This window comes from Spermophilus citellus, assembly GCF_964194105.1.
Source record: "Spermophilus citellus genome assembly, chromosome: 4".
In the NCBI taxonomy this organism is placed as follows: domain Eukaryota; kingdom Metazoa; phylum Chordata; class Mammalia; order Rodentia; family Sciuridae; genus Spermophilus; species Spermophilus citellus.
In genome coordinates, this window is record NC_138185.1 from 147,367,133 (window position 1) to 147,386,451 (window position 19,319).

Consider the following 19,319-nt stretch of genomic DNA (forward strand, 5'->3'; position numbering starts at 1 on the left):
AAAAGTGGGGGAAACTAATTTTAATTTTGTTTTTTTCTCTCCTAAAATTATGGGTTATAGGCAGAAGGAAGCTCTAGTTGTCTGTCTTCCATTTCCCTGAAAATTTTACAAAAACACCCTTGTTAAGGCTAGCAGTATCAGATGGGTAATAACGTAGGCTTATATGTTCAATAGATTCAGCCTTGTTGAATCTTAAGTGTCTTCCCCTCACTTCTTATCTTGGAGATATACACCCAGGTCATAGTATATTTGTGGGATCATATTATGTTTGCTGTGAGAAGACAAGAACAGACTTTAGTAAGAATGAATGCAGTTGTTCACCCTATCCATGGTTTCACTTTTTGTGATTTCAGTTACCTATTTTCCACCATAGCTTGAAAATATTAAATGGGAAATTGCAGAAATAAGCAATTCATTAGTTTTAAATTGCATGCCATTCTGAGTAGCATGATGATGTCTTGCTCCGTCCTACCCAGCCCACCCAGAACACAAATCATCTCTTTTCCCATTTATTTACTTAGATCAACTGTAATGATATTACAGGGCTCGTGTTCAGGTAGACCTCACATAGTGGCCCAACACCACATTACAATGCCTACAGCATTTGCCTCCCTTCATTTCATCCCAAAGGATTTGTATTATCTCATGGCACTGCAAGAAGGCTGAGTACACTACAAGATAGTTTGAAAGAGAGAGAGAGACCAAACACCTCACTTTTCCTACAGTATAGTGTTATAATTATCCAATTAGTCTTGTGGCTAACCTTTTATGGTGCCCCATTTATAAATAAAACTATCCTAGATGTGTCTGAACAAAACAGGGCATAGACACTGAGCTTGGTGGTGTGTGCCTGTAATCCCAGCAGCTCCAGATGCTAAGGCAGGAGGATCAATAGTTTAAAACCAGTCTCAGCAAAATGAGGCACTAGGCAACTCAGTGAGACCCTGTCTCTAAATAAAATACAAAATAAGGCTGGGGATGTGGCTCAGTGGTTGAGTGCCCCTGAGTTCAATCCCTGGTATCCTCCCAAAAAGAAAGAAAAGAAAACAGGGCATAGTATATATAGGGCGCAATATCATCATCTGTGTTATCATGTTTCCACTAGCAGTCTTGGAACATGTCCCCTATGCATTACAGGGACCACTGGATGTACCTGAGGAGTTGAAGAGAAGATCCAGTTATGTTTAACGTAATTATCCTTTAGGTTCTTCTTATTAAGTGAAAAATTTGAGTGTCTCCCAGTGCCTGGGTAAGTTCTAGAGTTGTAGTCTCTAGACTGTGGGATCATAGGACATATCCTCTCCTACCCATCCACAAAAGCATCTTTCTCATATACTAAATTTTTATACAACTGTTTTTTTAAATATTTTTTTTAGTTTTAGGTGGACACAATATCTTTATTTTATTTTTATGTGGTGTTAAGATTGAACCCAGCGCCCTGCGCATGCCAGGTGAGCGCACTACCACTTGAGCCACATCCCCAGCCCCAACTATTTTTATTTTTATTTATTTTTGGCACCAGGGATTGAACCCAAGGGTGCATAACCACTGAGCAACATCCCCAGCCATTTATTACATATATTTTTTAAAATATTTATTTTTTAGCTATAGGTGGATGCAATATCTTTATTTTATTTTATTTTTTAAAATATTTTATTTTTTAGTTATCGGAGGACACAACATCTTTGTTGGTATGTGGTGCTGAGGATCGAACCCGGGCCGCACGCATGCCAGGCGAGCGCGCTACCGCTGAGCCACATCCCCAGACCTCTTTATTTTATTTTTATGGGGTGCTAAGGATCGAACCCAGTGCCTCATGCATTGTAGGCGAGCGCTCTACCTCTGAGCCATAGCCCCAGCCCCCTCCCATTTGTTATATTTTATTTTGAGACAGCATCTTGCTAAGATGCTTAGGACATCACTAAGTTTCTGAGGCTTGCAATCTTCCTGCCTCAGCCTCTTGAGCTGCTGGGATTACAGGCGTGCATCACTGCACTGGGTATATATATCTGTTTTGGAAATCTTGAGCAAAGACCCTCAAAGTTTGGTTCACAGACTAGTGCTAGCCCATAAGTTATTAATAGTTTGATAAATAAACATAGCCTTGCATTTTGTTTTTTATTTCATTTTACTAGTAATTATATTTTACTGAAGTATTATTTCATGATAAGTCAGATTAAAACAAAAAAACAAACAACTGGTCCTTCATCACAGAAGGCTTAAAAAATACTTCCTTAGAGAGATTGAGTAACAGTGGCTAAATGCATGGACCTGGAACAAAACTGTCTGAGTTCCAATCTCCATGCCTCCCTTTCCCCACCTAAAAAATGGTCATAATAATGGTATCTACTTCATGGGGCTCTTAATAGTTTTAAAGGAATTGAGTAGTGAAAAACTGACTTGGTCTAAGTTAAGTATTTAATAAGTGCTAACTTGACTATTCTTTTATTTTCCAGTGGTACAAGTATCACCTCATTATTCTTTCACAAAAATGGCTACTAGTTTGTATTTAATCAATCAGATGAAACCTGGATTCAATTTTTCAGTTTTTAGAAAATGTACATGTGAAACTGACATTCTTTCAAATATCTAATATTTCCATCTGGATGATGGGTGTCTCTATATCAGTTAAGTATTGAGGTTATACTGTGGTAACAACCCCCAAATCTCAACAGCTTGAAATAGTAAAGATTGATTTCTTATTCTTGGTATATGTCCAGTGAGGGGGCTCTAATCCACACTAGGGACTTTGCTTCATGCAGCAAGTAACTGCTGGCACTTAGATCTTCCACCTGGAAATAAAACACAACACTCCCACTCAGATTTCATAAATATTAACAGAGAAGTCTCATGGCTATACTAATGTCAAGGGGGAAGGGAAATTTAATTCAGCCATGTACCTGTAAAGAGAACCAGGAACCAAATACAGATATACCCCGTGTTAGTCACCTTTTCATTGCTATCACAAAATAACCAGGGAAGATCAACCTAGAGGAAGAAAGATTTGTTTTTGCTCAGTGCATAATCACTTGGCCCCATCACTGTGAGCTTGTGGTGAGACAGAACATCATGGCAGGGAACATGTGATGGAGCAGAGCTATTCATGGTGGCCAGCAAACAGGAAGGAGGGGCCAGATATACCCTTCTAGGGCATGTCCCCAGTGACCCAATTCCTCTAGGTGTTACCTCCTTCAGATTCCATCACCTCCCAATAGTCCATTAAATTATTAATCCATCTTTATATTAACCTGTTGATATGATCAGAGTTCTTATGATCCAATCACTTCCTTAAAAGTACCACCTCTGAATATTGCTGCAAAGGGAACCAAACCTGTTCCAAATTTGGAATTTGGAACATTCCAAATTCAAACTACAATATACCCCTACTGAACTTATCTGTATTGGTACTTTTTCACTAGATGATTCTTAATTTTTTTTAAAAAATTATCTTTTGTGGTGGGTACTTTTTCACTAGATGATTCTTAATTTTTTTAAAAAAATTATCTTTTGTGGTGTGGGGGATTGAACCCAGGACCTTATGTATATCAGACAAGTGCTTTACCACTGAACTATATCTCCACTTTGTTTTTCCTCTTTAATCATTTATCAAAAAGTTGCAACGACGGTACAGATGGTTTGTGGATACCCTTTACCTCACTTCCTCTAATGTTAACATCTTACATAACCATGCTACATTTATCAAAATTTAAAACATTTCTACTGTATTATGATTTGGTACTATGGATGAATCCAGAGGTGCTTTGCCACTGAGCTACATCCCCACTCCTTTTTATTTTTAATTTAGAGGCAGGGTCTTGCTAAGTTGCCCAGGCTGGCCTTGAATGTATGATCCTCCTGCCTCAGTCTCCCAAGTTTCTGGGATTATAAGGCATGTGCCACTGTGCCCAAGTCTACAATATTAACTAAAATACGGACACTTGGGACTTCTTCAATTTTTCACTAATATCCTTATTTTGTTCCTGGATACCATATTTCATTTATTTCATGACTCCTTAGTTTTCCTCCAATTGTGATGGTTTTTCTGTATTTTCAGCACTTTTGAAGAGTACCGATTGGGTGTTTTGTAGAATGTCCCTCAATTTATTTTTCTCTGCTGTTTTCTCACAAATAGACTGAGATTATGGATTTAAGGGGAGAATCCAAGTGATTACGTGTTTTTGTTGCATCCTGTCAGGTGACAAGTAATAACAACTTGACTTATTACTGGTGATGTTAACCTTGATCATTTCTTAGATTAAGGTGGTTGCCAGTTTTTTTTGTTTCTTTTTTTTTGAGGGGGGGGGGGGTCAGGGAGAGGTTGATGGTGTTAGGGATTGAGCCCAGGGTCTTGCCCATGCTAGCCAAGTGTTTTACTACTGAGCTAAACCCTCAGCCAACATTATTTTTAAAAACTGTGCCTTTACTATACTCTATTAGAACCAAATGACCAAGTCTATTCCACACAAGAAGAAGCAAATTAAACCTCTAGGAGGGAGAAATTCCAAAGAATTTGTGGTCACATGTTAAAAAATCATAATAATAAATTTTGAGATGTTTTTTTCTTTTTTTGTAGGTACTGGAGATTCAACCAGTGGTCCTGTAACACTGAACTACATCCCAGACTTTTAAATAAATGAAAGTTTTTTAAAAAATGTTTTGAGACAGTTTTTTTGCTAAATAGCCAATGTTTACCTGAAAATTTCTTGTCCGTTAAGTTGCTGAGATTACAGGCTGGCAGGGGCCACCATAGTTGGCAAGATAGGTTTTTTGAGTTTGTGCAAACATCTTGTTTTGCCAACTAATTTTACCATTCGTTTATGAATCTTTGTGTGTGTATAATGCTGGGGATTGAGTCGAAGGCCTCTTACATGCTGGGCAAGTGCTTATCTATCACTGCACTACACCTCAGCCCTGTCTATGAATCTTTTTTTTTTTTCTTTTACCTTGGCCTCCAACTTACAATAGTACTGCCTAAACCTCCTGAGTACCTGAGATTACAGGTATATGCCACCATGTCCTGTCTATGTATCATGACTGCAACAATTACTACTGTGGTTTTCTAATAGTGATCTTCTATTTCTGTTAAGCTTTCTACATTTATTAATTGAAATTCATCTACAAAGAACCTTATTACTTCTCCATCTATTTATTCATCACTGAATTGTTGCTGCTTCTTGGTTAGTCTTCATATTGTTACCAACATTTATAAGTTTTGTGTGAACATTTCTCCATTCTCTTAGTTATATAGGTAGGAGTGGAATTGGTAGTTTCACGATAACTCTGTGTTTAACTATTTGAAGGATGGCCTGTTTTTCAAAGCAGCGGCTCTACTTTATAGTCCCACCAGCAAGGTGTTTACGGGTTGTAATTTGTCTACATCTTTGCAAACATTTGTTATTGTTGGTCTAATTATGGTCGTGCTGGTTGGTATAAAGTAGTATTTCAATGTAGTTTGATTTCTTTAATGCATAATGATACTAAGCATCTTTTTATGTGGTTTTTTGGATTTTTCTTTGGCAAATGTCTGTTAAAATCCTTTGTTTTTAGTTGGGTTGTCTTTTCACTACTGAATTTTAAGAGTTCTTTATACATTCTGGAAAACAGGCCTTTATCAGATGATTTGCAAATATTTTCTCTTCTTTTATAGGTTATTTTTTCACTTTCTTAATAGTGTCATTTGATGGGCCAAGTTTGAAATTTATTTTTTGTTTGCTTGTGCTATTGGTATTGTCTAAGAAACTGTCACTTAATCCAATGTCATAAAGATTTTCCCCATGTTTTCTGAGAGTTAATTTTGATATATTTGACTTAATTTTTACATATATTGTGGAAAATTTGGTAGCATTCCAAATTCATTATTTTATGGGCGGAAATTCAAGTTGTCTTAGCACCATTGTTGAAAAGACTACCATTTTTCACCACATAATTGGTGCAGATTTTATGCCAAGTTTTTTTTTTGGGGGTGTGTGTGTGTGTGCGCTAAAGAGTGGGGTGCAACTACTATATAAAGCGTTTTTTTTTTTTTTTTTGTACCAGGAATTAAACTCAGGGCACTCAACCACTGATCCACATCTCCAGCCCTATTTTGTGTTTTATTTAGAGACAGGTCTCACTTGAGTTGCTTAACGCCTCGCCATTGCTGAGGCTGGCTTTGAACTTGCCATCCTCCTGCCTCAGCCTCTGGAGCTGCTGGGATTACAGGTGTGCACCACTGTGCCCGGCACAAATTTCTAAAAAATTGTTGCTGGTATTACTTTAAAATCATTTTTTACTAAGCTGTCTTTGGTGCAAGGTTAGGATGCATCACTGGATACTTGTGAATATCCATTAAAATTGTGTAGTCCAAATTGACACATAGCTTTCCTTTGATAACAGTTTTGAGAACATTTTTTGGTCTGAAGGAAAATGTTAACACATTAGTTGTCATTGATTTGTGTACCAAAGTGGAGGTATCACACTTGGGAACTTTTACTACAGTCTTGTGAAGTATGAACTTAAAAACTTAATTTTTTGTTTCCAAAGATTCTATGCTGCTTTCATTGGTCTTGTTTTCTGACACACTGTCCTCAGTGCCACTCATGAAAGATGTGTTTACCATTAATACTGGAGCACTTTTAACAAACCACACAAGTCAGCTTTTGGAAATATGCAGACATTGTGTGCACTGAGAATTCTAGGCTCATGGCTTGCAGTATGTGAGAAGACAAATGCACATCCATATGCCACTGAATACATTGCTGCCGTTTACTTTTTAAGTGGTGTGATGAACAGAATTATACAATACAACAATTATGTGATGAAGGGCTATAAACTAATTTTTTTGGACGGAAAAAACAGGGTGATTATTATGTGGTGGTGACAATTATGCAGTGAAGTATAGTATTATTTTCTCATTGAATGGTCTTGGCACCATTATTGAAAACCAAGTGGATTTATTTTGGGATTTTCAGTTCTGTTCCATTGATCTCCGTCTTCCCTATGCCAACACCACATTGTCTTGATTATTATATAGCTTCACAATAAATTTTGAAATCAGAATGTGTAAGCCCTCTATATTTACTCTTCAAGACTGTTTTGGCCATTCAGGATCCTTTTGCAATTCCATTTATATGTAAAGTTTTCTTGTCCGTTGTACAAAAAATATTAATCTTTCAATCGATGGACACAGGATGACTTCCCATTTATGTGTAGGTCTGAGTTTCTTTCAACAAAGTTTTGCGCCAGGCCTGGTGGTGCATGCCTGTAATCCCAGCGACTCAGGAGGCTGAGGCAGGATTGTAAATTCAAGGCCAGCCTTAGCAGCTTAGTGAGACCCTGTCTTGAAATAAAAAATAAACAAAAAAAGGACTAGGCATGTGGCTTAGTGGTTAAGTGCCCCTAGGTTCGATGCCTGGTACCAAAACAGAAAACAAAAACTATTGCATTGAAATATTATAAAAATGTTTTATAGTATCCAGTATACAAGATTTGTGTTTTCTTCATTAAATCTATTCCTGTGTATATTAAAATTTTGTTGTTGTTGTTTTGTGGAGCTGAGTATCAAACCAAGGCCTTGCTATGTTAGGCAAGCATACTACCAATAAGCTACATGCCTGGCCCCCATATTATTTTTTTGATGTTTAATGGAATTCTTAATTTTCTTTTCAGATTATTATTAGTATATAGAAATGTAAGTGATTTCATATGTTGATCTTGTCTCTGGTAGTGTTGTTGAACTTTGCGCTAATATTTTGTGTAAATTCTTGAGAAATTTCTATATATAAGGTCATGTATATTTCAGTTATAGTCTTACCTCCTTTTCAATCTGTATACCTTTAAATTTTTTTTTTCTTTGACTAACTACCATGGCTAGTACCTCCAGTAAAATGCTGAATGGAAGTGGTAAGAGTAGACATCCTAGTCTTATTCCTTTCTTTCACCATTAAGTACGATGTTTGTTAGCTGTGAGTTTCTCAAGAGATGTCCCTTTATCAGGCTGAGGGAACTCTCATTCCTAGTTTGTTTGATGTTCATGAAAAGATGTTGCTTTTTTTTTGATACCAAGGATGGAACCCAGGGGTGCTTAACCATCGAACTAAAGTTCACTTCAGTTTTAGTAGTGGCATAATAGTTCGATGAATGGATATATTTAACTAATTTCCTTAACTATGGATCTTTTCGTGTACATAAATGTTGCAGTAACATCATCTATACAAAACATCTGTTAAGTTTTAGAATAAAACTTAACATTTTGATCAATACTGGTAATCTAGTTTCTAAAAAGTTATAGGTTATTGACTTCATTTAAATCCTTATTAGAGAGTGAGGGTGTAATTCAAGGCTTTGGGTTCAACCTCTTGCACCAAAGAAATAAAAATAAAAAATCTTCATTATTATTTAAGATGTCTGTTGCATGTTTAAAAATTATCAGAAAGTTCTTGGCCTGACCTGATTGTCAGGACTTCTTTGATGGAACAATTTATGTAAACTCATCCTAATTCTCTCTTTTCTCCCCAAGATGTATGGCTTAGTGACAGTCCTCCCAGGGCTTCTCAAATATTTGGACGTCTGATATGGATTATGATGTTAAATGATAGGAGGCCTGTTCTGCAGTTGCTGAATGGAAAAAGGTAATCAAGAAGAAATGGATGGAAAAAAGGGGAATAATTCAACCTTTCGGACCTCTACTCTTCTTTCACTAATTCTAAACAAACTCCAGATTGCAGAAAAATTGAATTCAATAGAGAAAAGCATTTGCTCCCATCAGTGTCCTTCAGGGTACATGAGCTGTTACACTGTGAAGTAACAAGAACCTGAGTAATCTGCAACTAGCTGTGGGAGACACAGAGCAATGGGTATTTTCTACCCTGGAAATGAAGATATACTAATGTCAGGATAAGTGCTTAGAGAGGTCAAGTCCACAGAAGCCAGCAGTGGATTTATGCTCTTTTTATTTTATTACACAAAAGATCAAAAAGTTCAAAAGTACAATGTCACTTACTTTCTTGCCTAAAGGTTATTTATATCTTCTCTGGTTTACCTAATATCAATATTCACCATAGCTGCAGGAAATTAAATTGAACCTTTAAAAGGTATCGCATACGAACCTGGTTGGGGTTATAGACAATAAACTCATTGTAATTGAGGGTATAACCCTCTGGATTCACAATTCCTGTATCGCTTGGTGGTCCTAAGGGCACTATACTCCCATTCCTGCCAAATGGAAGAAAATGTCAACATCAGCCTTGGTTCAGAAACTGGAATGCAGAAAATAGAGTCTTATTTGTTTATAAGAAGTCTTCTAGCCCTCTTGGCTTTGAATACTTACAGGGTGACAAAGTGGGCAGGACTGGGAGCCATCTTGCCCAGCCCTTTTGTGCTGTGTTTGTCCTGAAGTAATCCCTCTGCCTCAGGATTGGCTTCTAGTAGCTCATTACACTGACCTAGAGCTACCTGCAAAGCAAAAGATCTCTGAATGCCTACATTCTACTAAGAATTAGGTGGCTCTTAAGCCAACCAGATAATCCCATTTGTATTTTCTTCCTTTACTCTAGTAAAGGAATCTAATGCAATGAAAATTTCAGTTGGTTCTTCTCAAGTCATCCCAGGTAAATATCTTTGTTCTTGGGTCAAACTTGTCACTAGAAAAACACAGGAATTAATAACAAACTAGACATCACAGATTTGTTCCTGCCTTACCTCTGATAAAAGTAGCAGTCCTGTGTTCTTTAGGCGAGAGGCAAAGCAGTAATTGGCACTCTTGGAAGACATGTCAGCAAAGTAGATTCCTTTTCCAAACTGAAATACATAAACAAAACCAAGGTCAGCTGCTTATTAACTCATTACGTTAGAAGGATGGCTCATACCACTGACTATTTTCCATTCTCTTAAACACAATACAGACCCTTCTCTATTACCCTTCACAATTCTGTTCCAGAGAGGATAGAAAGATTTGTAAATCTCTATTTTATGGAGAACAGGAAATCTATTTTTTGAAGTTTAAAGAAATAGGGATAAAGTAAGAGATAACAGGATTATCAGTGAGCTTTGGTTTAATTCTTGGGAAGAAGTACCACCTAAACCCAATCTAGAAAAACAAACAAAAAAGGACTACTGTATCCTAGTATGCTTTTCCCCTTATGTTCCATTCCAGAGTTTAATTTCTACTTACCATGTAACCTGTGATGGGAGCCTCAGGTGGGGCAATTTGAAGCCCATGGCTCAGAATTCCTACCCAGTTACTTAGCCTGGAACCATGCCATAGCAGCATCCTAAGAAAAAGCCATTATTATACTCTGGAGCTCTTTTGTAAACATAGGTCATAAATGTAAAAAAAAGCCAAGAGCTGCCTCTGCCACCCCTTGAAGTTCCTTAATTGTTATTTCAGAAAAGGAAATGTCTTCTGAAGCCCAAAGCTGGACTCACCTGTTATGAAGGTCCTCTCTGAAGGCTTCTCTTTCACCTTCCTTCTCTACTTCAAAAACATCCAGCAAGGTCATGGTATAGTCATTGTGTGTGGGAGCATGGGTAGACTGTAGGTATTGGGAAATCACCTGTGGAAAAGTGGAAAATATGGCTGCTGTGGACTCTTGAAGAGACGGGGCTGAACTGAAGAACTGGTGGCTTCTCGTATAACTTGGCAGAACTTTTTGCTCCTAAATGGTCTATAAGGCAGTTAGAAAGAACTATAACTTTACAAATTCCTTGTAAAGAGAAATCCTGCCTTCTTTGACAGTTTGCTTTATATCAGAAGTAGAGAATAATAGATGAGGGAAGGCTGGTCTTTGCAAATAAAACCATTTTTCTTACTTTGAACTCATAACTTTCATGGTCTAGAGGGTGCAAGGCACAGTGCAGGTTTCTGTAGTGTTGGTCCAATGGGTGTTCTGGGCTTTGCAGTTCTGTCTTCACCAGTTTAATGGCAATTTCAATGTCTCTCAAAGCCTAAGAAGAAGAGATATAGAATCAATGCGAGGAAACCTGGAATAAGAGATTTAATATTTCCCAATCCATATATACCTCACCTCTAGCAGCTGTATTTTGTCTGACAGTTCCTTCTCTGTCTGGATTAATGGAGGAGTGCGGAGTCTAAGGACAAAGATAGAATCAATAATGAGCTATCTTATTTGTGGCTAAAAGGAACATGACTGAAAATAACAGGCTAAAAATCAATCCTTTACAAAACAGATATTAGGAACTGGGATTTCCCACTTGAAAGAGACCTATAAAGAGGTCCAGATATATAAAGGGATATTAAATATATACTCTGAGTAGAATAAAGGAAACTACATAGATTTTCACATTTGGGACTGCAGTTGAATTTCTTTTTTATGGGATCCTTTTAAAAATAAGCTCTGGTCCGGCACAATGATACAGGCTTATAACTCCAGTGACTCAGGATGCTGAGGCAACGTCAGTTTCAGCAATTTAGTGAGACCCTTTCTCAAAGTAAAAAAAACAAAACAACAACAACAAAAAAAAAAAAAAACACAAAAGATAAACATGTACTTTATGTATCTAGTATCATTTGAGTCACAGAAATGTTAGTGTAGTTATAGTCACCTTAAAGAAAAGGGGTGATATGTCTTTATAGTGTTTTACTTGGTTGGATAGCTAAACCCATTCTCTCTTGAGTTGGTAACTTCTGCTTGGTCAGAGATTATGGTTGTAGTCAGGCCAGGAGATTCCATCCCATATATATTTTTTTACTTTTATTTTATTTATTTATTTTTTAATTTTTTATTTGTTTTAATTAGTTACACATGACAGTACAATGACCTTGACATATCATACATTTGAATCAGATGGGATATAATTTCTCATTATTCTGAGTGTACAGGTTGCAGAATCACAAAACTGATTAAATATGTGATCTATAAATCATTTTGGCACTATTTAAGATGATAATTTCCTTAGGAATAAAAGATTAAAGGATTATAGCTACTGCTGATTTGATTCAGGGAGTATGGATAGGGAGAAGAACGAAGTAAATGAATAGCACAGTCCTTACCCAAAGTCATGTGGGATCCTGGTATAGAATTCATTGCATGCTTCCAGGAGAGCTCGTCCACACCGGCCAGCCCGAATACAATCCTCAATCTTTTTGAGAGACTGGTAACCTGCCTTGATTTGTGCTACTGTCAGCTTCCCTGTAGGCCCAATCACAGACAAGACTCTGAATTAGGTCTCATTCTGTAAACAATACTTACATCCGTGCCCAGCAAAGGTTCTCACCTTTCAACTTTGAAAATAGTTCCTCCCCTCACCTCACAACCTTTTATCTCAAATTTTGTTTTCTCCATTCAGTACTATCAGCAAGCTTTAAATCATCATAGTAATGAAATATTCCAATAAAGAAGCTAGGATGGGGCTGGGGTTGTAGCTCAGTGGTAGAGTGCTTGCCTCGAATGCGTGAGGCCCTGGGTTCAGTCCCGAGCACCACATAAAAAATAAACAAATAAAAATAAAGATATTGTGTCCATCTACAACAAAAACAACAACAACAAAAGAAGCTAAGACGTATGAAGAGTGAATGTATGACAGAATGTGAAATCCTACCAAGCGGGGCTTTCTTTGTATCATACTTCATTTCAATCATCATCTCTTCCATGGTCTGGACATTACAGATCAACTTTACCAGCTCCTGTACACGAAGATCTAGCTGTGACTTTGGCTTCAAGGGGGCTTTAATAGATTCCTCTTGTTTTGTTTCATCTTCATCCTACAGAAAAACAAACAAAATCCACAAAATTTGAAAGGCTCTATTGTAAGACCCTGAAAGAGGTGTTCTACAGAGTGATCTTCAATCAGTCCCTGCTTGAACACAGGAACATTCCATTCTTAACCCAACTGGAATACCCACTGTAGTTAGTTACCTGCTAACTACCATAGCCTCCCACAGTTAATAAGGCCCTCTTGATGGTCATTAAGCATATAAAGATATTACTATATCTTAAATCTTCTGATTCTCCCCCCCCCCCCGCCCCCCGCATTGAACCCAAGGCCTCATGCCTGCTAGGCAAGCACTCTATCACTGAATATACTGAATATGTCCAACCCTTTTTTGAGATAAGATCGTGCTAACCTGCTCAGGCTGGTCTCAACTATCCCTACCTCCTGCCTCAGCATCCAGAGGAGCTGGTATTATACGTGTGTGTGCCACAAGGCCTGGCTTTCTAAAATTTCTGTTTTTCATATATGTGATAGTTTTCAGTTTTTCTACTGCATCTCAGTTTGTGAATTTCTTTACAGTGGTACAGAACTGAAAATGAAGACAATTTTAAATGTAGTTCTTTCAGTTTGGTTATATATTACTGCTTTCTTGGTCCATAACATTAGAATTCTGGAAACAGGGCTTCAGATTTTTAAATAATTTTAGTAAATAATAGAGCAAAGATTTTAAAAGGCACATTCTAGCCTCACTCTTTCTGCCCCTTTGAGATTATAAAGACAAGTGACAGTTACCCCTGAGGGAAACAGCAATGACTCACGATATTCTGGCCTGATTGGTCTTGGACTTATATAAAATCTTCCTATTAGACTTTACCCTGAGTAAGAGGAGACAGCTTTCCCCCCAAAGTAGTCAGCACTTACCTGAGTACTGGTGGAATAGTCCATCTGTAGCATATCATATTTTCCAGGCACCTTCTCAAACTTCTCACGATCCTCCCAATTATTTTTGGTTTTGTCAAGGAATCTGTAGAGTGCAAGGTGGTAAGAAGACCTTACAAATAAAAGTTTAGGAATGGATTTACAACTACTTCCTTAGGCAAAAGTCTCCAAAAATTTATTAACCCTCTCCCTCAGCTCCTTTACATCTCAGCTTTCCAAAAATATGAATCAAAGAGAAAAAAAACTCTGGAACAAAGGACTTAAATAAAACGAAACAAAATAAGTGGTGATAGGGGTGAGAAGAGAATCCCTAGGCATCCCAAAGGTCCCCAAACACCACAGAAACCATGAGATTTAAAGCAAAAGATATCTATTCAATACCAATGAAAAATATTCCCAGAGAATCCCAGAGTTCTACTTTCATATCATAGGGAAAGTTCTCAAAATTCTCGCTTGATTTTCTCCACCCAAATGATGATCTCTACTTTCCCAAAATTTCTTTTGTTTACTGTCAATTTAATATATTAGATTCTTCTAGTTTTAGTTAATTTCAAGGCTCTACATTAATTTAGTCACTAAGAATGCAATTTAGTCTTCTAATCACAGATTGTTAAAGTGGGAAAAAATTCACAGGCCAAATCACATTCATTATAAAATTTTTTTGAAGAAGAAGATCAATCTAAGAAGGGTATTTTTTGTACTCTCTACTACTCACTTTTTCTGAAAGATTTCCTTGGCCTTATGGAGGTTGCTTGAACAAGCCACCAAACTGTGCTGCCCAGTTTTCCCAACTGCAAAGTAAATGGCACATATCATAATATGTTTTGTTCTGTACTTCAAGAAGAGTTTCCTAACAATAACAAACCAGTTATCAGACTTCTATGTTTATTATCTGGCAAATGAGCAGGAAAAGAAGAGAAAGATGAAAGCACTAGGGAACTAATTGTGTTGACACAAGTTACCTGCTAACTACCATAGCCTATGAGCAATACTAGCTGTCTAATCACAGGAGAGTTTTCAGCCTCACAGAATGCTTATTCTATCCAAAGGGAACTTCCTCATAAAGATGCCAGCCATTATCCAACTTCAAGAAGCCTAATTTGATTCCTAAGCCTCTTCCAAACTTCAGACCCTCTACTTTTCCAATTTAAACCCAGCTACTCACTATATGGCCTCTGGCTTTCTGAATGACAATGCATAAAATCTATAATAAAGGTCATTACCTCGGCCCCATCTCATCCAAACACTGAAGTTTCTCTGGGCATCGTCTTCTAACAACTGAATAAGATAGTACTTGTTGTTGTTGAACTGAAGATTGGTCTATGATGAGTGAGAGAATAGTGAACATAAAAAAAGAAAGTTTTTCAAATGTAAGTCACATTAACCAGTGATTCTTGGTCACAGGTGCTAATGATTTCCATAAAGAAAAGGACAGCATGGGGCAAAAAATTAGATTCCTATAAGAATAAGGATATAAAGAAAGAATAAGGTTTATATATTAAACTTTGGATTTTCAGTAATTAAAGTGGGGGCCTGGAAGCTTCCTAAAACCCTCCACCTAACCTCAATATCTTACATTATTGGCTGCTCCTGCTTCAGTTGACCTATGAACAGTACTGTGTTTTCCAAATCCTAATCCATTCCTTATAATTATTTCCCAAATGAAAACATTTTCTTTTCTTTTTTTCTTTTTTTTTGGTATTGGGGATTGAACTTAGGAAAACTTAACCACTGAGCTATAACCCCAGTCCTTTCTACTTTTTATTTTGAGACAAGGTCTCACTAAGTTGCTCAGGGCCTCAATAAGTTGCTAAGACTTGTCTCAAACTTCCGATTCTCCTGCATCACCCTCCTAAGTCTCTGGGATTACAAATGTGCACCACTGTACCTAGCCCAAATGAAAACAATTTTGATGCTCCATAGGTGTACAATCACTATGCTTGTTTGTTTAGATTACTTCTTACTCTGATAGTTCTTAGAGCTTTGGTTTGTCAGGGGCAGAAATTTGACAGTGAACCTCAGAGTAGGACAATGTTGCAAGGGGACAAAGGATATCTACTGTCACATCTGTCTTATTCCTAACCTGATTTGCGTTGGAGACATTTAAAGAGAATATGAGTAGTATCTAAAAAGAGGTATTTGTAAGTTAACTCACTAAGAGTGAAGAGTGGTCTGTGATAAGGCACAGCAGCCAGTACTCGAAGACTGAACCCTGGTTATCAAACACTGCCCTTTCCTATCTCTACCTCCTGCCTGCTGACATAAAATCTTGAGAGCAGAAAGGGATATTAAGATATTTTCTGTTTGTTCATAATACTTAAGATGGAAGAAACAGTAACAAAGGAATACTAGTCAGCTGCTAAAAATTTATGTTGAATCAATAAATTCAAACATGAAGTGGTAACTAGGAAATATAGTAACCAAGCAAATACATCATCTATTCAAAACCACAAAAATGAGTAAATAGAAAAGTTTAATTAAAAATAAAAAATAATAAATTTAACTACAAACAAATTTACATCTTCAATATAGGCCAAAGTGTATATACCACAAGGAATATCAAAAGGCAAATGACAAACTTGGAAAACATGAGCAATTTATATTACAAATAAAAAACTATTCTCCACATATGTACAAGTATTCCCTAAAGCCAGTTAAAAAACAATATGAAACAAAAACCCAACCAACAACTCAGTAGATAACACACGAGAAAATATGAAGAGTTTATAGGTTCAATAAAAGATCTAAAGTTTGCAAAACAATCTCATAGAGGACTTCACTCTCTGGCAGAGTGTGTTAGGGCTGAGTACTCAGGAATCTAACCACAAGTAGCTAAAAGAAGGGACTTCAGAATTAAAGATCTGGGTATTGGGATGCTATCATTAATAATTATCAAGAAGAAATTCCCATAAATAGAATGGATGCTCTTACTTGATTTAGCATGACATCATAGACATCATTTCCTTCACAATACACGTGAGCCTAGAGAGATGAAAAAGAAAAAAAATGACATTGGTATATTCTCAGCTCTGAGATCCAAAGTGAGGCTCTAAATTTTCTTATGCCTCAAGGTTCATTCCCCAGTATCATCACCATCTATCTTTCAGGGAAAGAAATGCAAATGCATTTTCTACACATTGCCTGTCATTTCTATAATGAAAACATGCTGTCTTTTTCTAATTACAGAAACACAAAAGATTACAACTCAAAAGAAATGGCTCCAAAAGCAGCCTTTCTTCTATATTTTTCAAATCCTTTTCTATTCAACATTCACCCATGCCATTCCAGGGAAGTGTCTCATCAGACCAAGACAGTTTGACTTTAATAATCATAGCATTTCCTGATTCCAAGAGAATAAAGTATAGAAGGGTGATGGTGACCCAAAAGGTAACCATGATAACATCTTAAACATTAATCCCAAACCTTACTACTCCTCTCATCCTTGGAGAAAATAAATCATTAGTGAAATTTTAGAGATAGTTTCTAAAAATGAATATTGGCAACATCCCAAATAGGAATCCTAATAACAAAAGAACATTGCTCTCAGACAAATTATGGAATGACCGTTCCACAGTCTCTCACCTTTCCCACCTTGGCTGTACACTCTGGGTCCACAGGGGCTTTCCCCTTTAACAACAAGGCTTTCACGGTTTCTGAGGAAAGAGAAACATGTACTACCATTACTTATATGGGAATCAAAAGTAGCTGTCATGATTAGAAATTAATTATAACTAATTTGCCATTTACAAGTAATCCTGGTCTTCTGCCTAGGTCTCAATCTACCTCAAATACAAGAAAATGAAGAATCAACAAAGTAGATTAATAATGTGGTATGCTCAAAGGATAGAGAAATCAATTATACCGTCAAGGAAGTAAGAAATGAATTGAAAGAACAACATATTACCCTCGCCCCTCCCACAGACTATCTAGCTGGCCCATGTCCTCCTTGGCCCACTACCTTGCCTGTCTTCTGTCCTGTTCTTAGCTTCTTCTCTAGCTGCATGATCCTTTTTCACTCCTTTTCTCTCACATGTTCGAGCTTTCTTGACAAGAGGAGAGTCTTCTGTTGTTGAGTTGCCATTGTTAACTTTCTTGGTTTCATTTGATGCTAAAAAAGTCAAGGGCAAGAACAATGAGAAAATAAGGAGGAATGAATACACAGTGAATTTGATCCTTTGTTGGAAAAAGTTAAAAAAAAAAAAACTAATATGATTTGGGCCAGCTGTAGTAGTGCCTGCTTATAATCCCACTGATTCCAGGCAGGAGGATCAAAAGTTTCAGGCCAGCCTCAACACTTAGTGAAATGCTCAACAACTTGTGACACTGTCTCAAAATAAAAAAATAAAGGCCTGGGACTGTGGCTCAGCGGTAGTGCACTTGCTTGGCGTGTGTGGGGCACTGGGTTCGAATCTCAGCACCATGTATAAATAAATAAAATAAAGATCTATCAGCAACTAAGAAAAAAATAAAAATAAAAAGGACTGGGAATGTAGCTCAGAGGTAAAGTGCTCCTGGGTTCAAACCCCAGTACCAAGAAAAGAATTTTTGTAAGAGATGGTTTGGAAACTTACAAAGAAACAATAACAACTGCTACACCATCATTCTTAAAAAGGTCTTGTCTTTGCTAAATTGCTATTGTAACCAAATAACATAAAAAAAAGTGGAATCACAGGGCTCTTCTAAATTCATTGCTGGAGGCATGAGTGTCCAAGCTTGCTTTAATCTTATGCCCTAAAGCACTTCCCTGAAAATACCTACTCTTAAACCAGAAACCAGTATCTAATTACAGAAAGGACCATTTAGAGAACATACTACACGAAGAGCTATATCTCAACAATTCTTGGAGTTTCACTCTGAAAACTGTGACACTTCTTACCATAATAAATATCGAATCAAGATTTAATTGAAGCACTTATCCTTACTTAGTAATTCATGAAATAATGCTGCACCTCACAATATTTTAATTGTATGGCATTCGGTTTTAACAGTACTGGCACTACGTTAGCTGTTAGGTCCGCAAGCTTTTTGGACTTAAGAGCTGTAATATGAAAACAACAATTTAAAAAGGTTAGGACTAAAACTAGTTTTGGGAGTCAATTGCTGGTCAAGGGGAAGAGGAATAGTGAAGAATCTGGGCAACACGTTCCCTTTCCAACTGCGGGGACTCAAGCATTCCACGCCCTAGAACAAAGCACCCGCGACCCAGACAACGCGCTCCGAACCTCGCCGTCGGTGGCCGCTAGTACCCCGTCGCCGCGCCATGGAGATTAGACACTGACGTCATCAGCCAGCTCCCAGGAATCGCAGGGTCTCTGTCACAGTTCCGCCCCACGCAGCGCGCCGGCGCCGAGACGACTAGGCGCGCGCGGGAAAACACTCTCTGCTATATTTGCATATCGCTGTGTGTTGTGGGTAGTTACCATGACCGAGAAATGGCTGTACACATGGGAGCCTTATAAACTCTGCTTGAGGGAAGTCCCTTTCATAGGGCGGAGGGAAGCTCATCAGTGGGGCTACGAACTGAGTGCGTTGCGTCACTCTACCCCATGTCCCTTGGGAAGGTCTGAGACTAGGGCCAAATAGCGGCCCTAACAGGGCCCTCCCTGAACCGCGGGGAGGTGAGTTCCCAGAGAACGGGGCTCCGCGCGAGGGCAGACTGGGCAGGAGATGCCGAGGACCCCACCCTAGGGGTGGGGCCCGGCGGATGCCTCCTTAGCCGGAGCTTGGAA

The 19,319-nt window shown here is 37.7% G+C and overlaps 1 protein-coding gene and 1 long non-coding RNA gene across 2 annotated transcripts; one reads left to right on the forward strand and one right to left on the reverse strand.

The window, feature by feature from the left end:
* The first annotated feature begins 3,492 nt into the window (after positions 1–3,492).
* On the forward strand, positions 3,493–10,501 carry LOC308646130. The gene is made up of 3 exons (XR_014021322.1): positions 3,493–5,177; positions 8,498–8,609; positions 10,367–10,501. It is a non-coding gene; the product is annotated as an uncharacterized lncRNA (long non-coding RNA).
* Positions 8,914–18,949, reverse strand: PARP2 (poly(ADP-ribose) polymerase 2). Its single transcript, XM_081288756.1, has 16 exons — positions 18,813–18,949; positions 17,549–17,698; positions 17,173–17,243; positions 16,522–16,572; positions 14,814–14,910; positions 14,306–14,381; positions 13,573–13,675; positions 12,538–12,700; positions 11,990–12,128; positions 11,004–11,067; positions 10,789–10,923; positions 10,405–10,532; positions 10,151–10,250; positions 9,679–9,777; positions 9,308–9,432; positions 8,914–9,192 (listed from the first exon to the last, which is right to left on the reverse strand). Exons 1-16 carry the CDS (start codon positions 18,850–18,852, stop codon positions 9,033–9,035), a joined length of 1,701 nt encoding a protein of 566 aa, XP_081144882.1. The 5' UTR covers positions 18,853–18,949; the 3' UTR covers positions 8,914–9,032.
* Between the last annotated feature and the right edge of the window lie 370 nt (positions 18,950–19,319).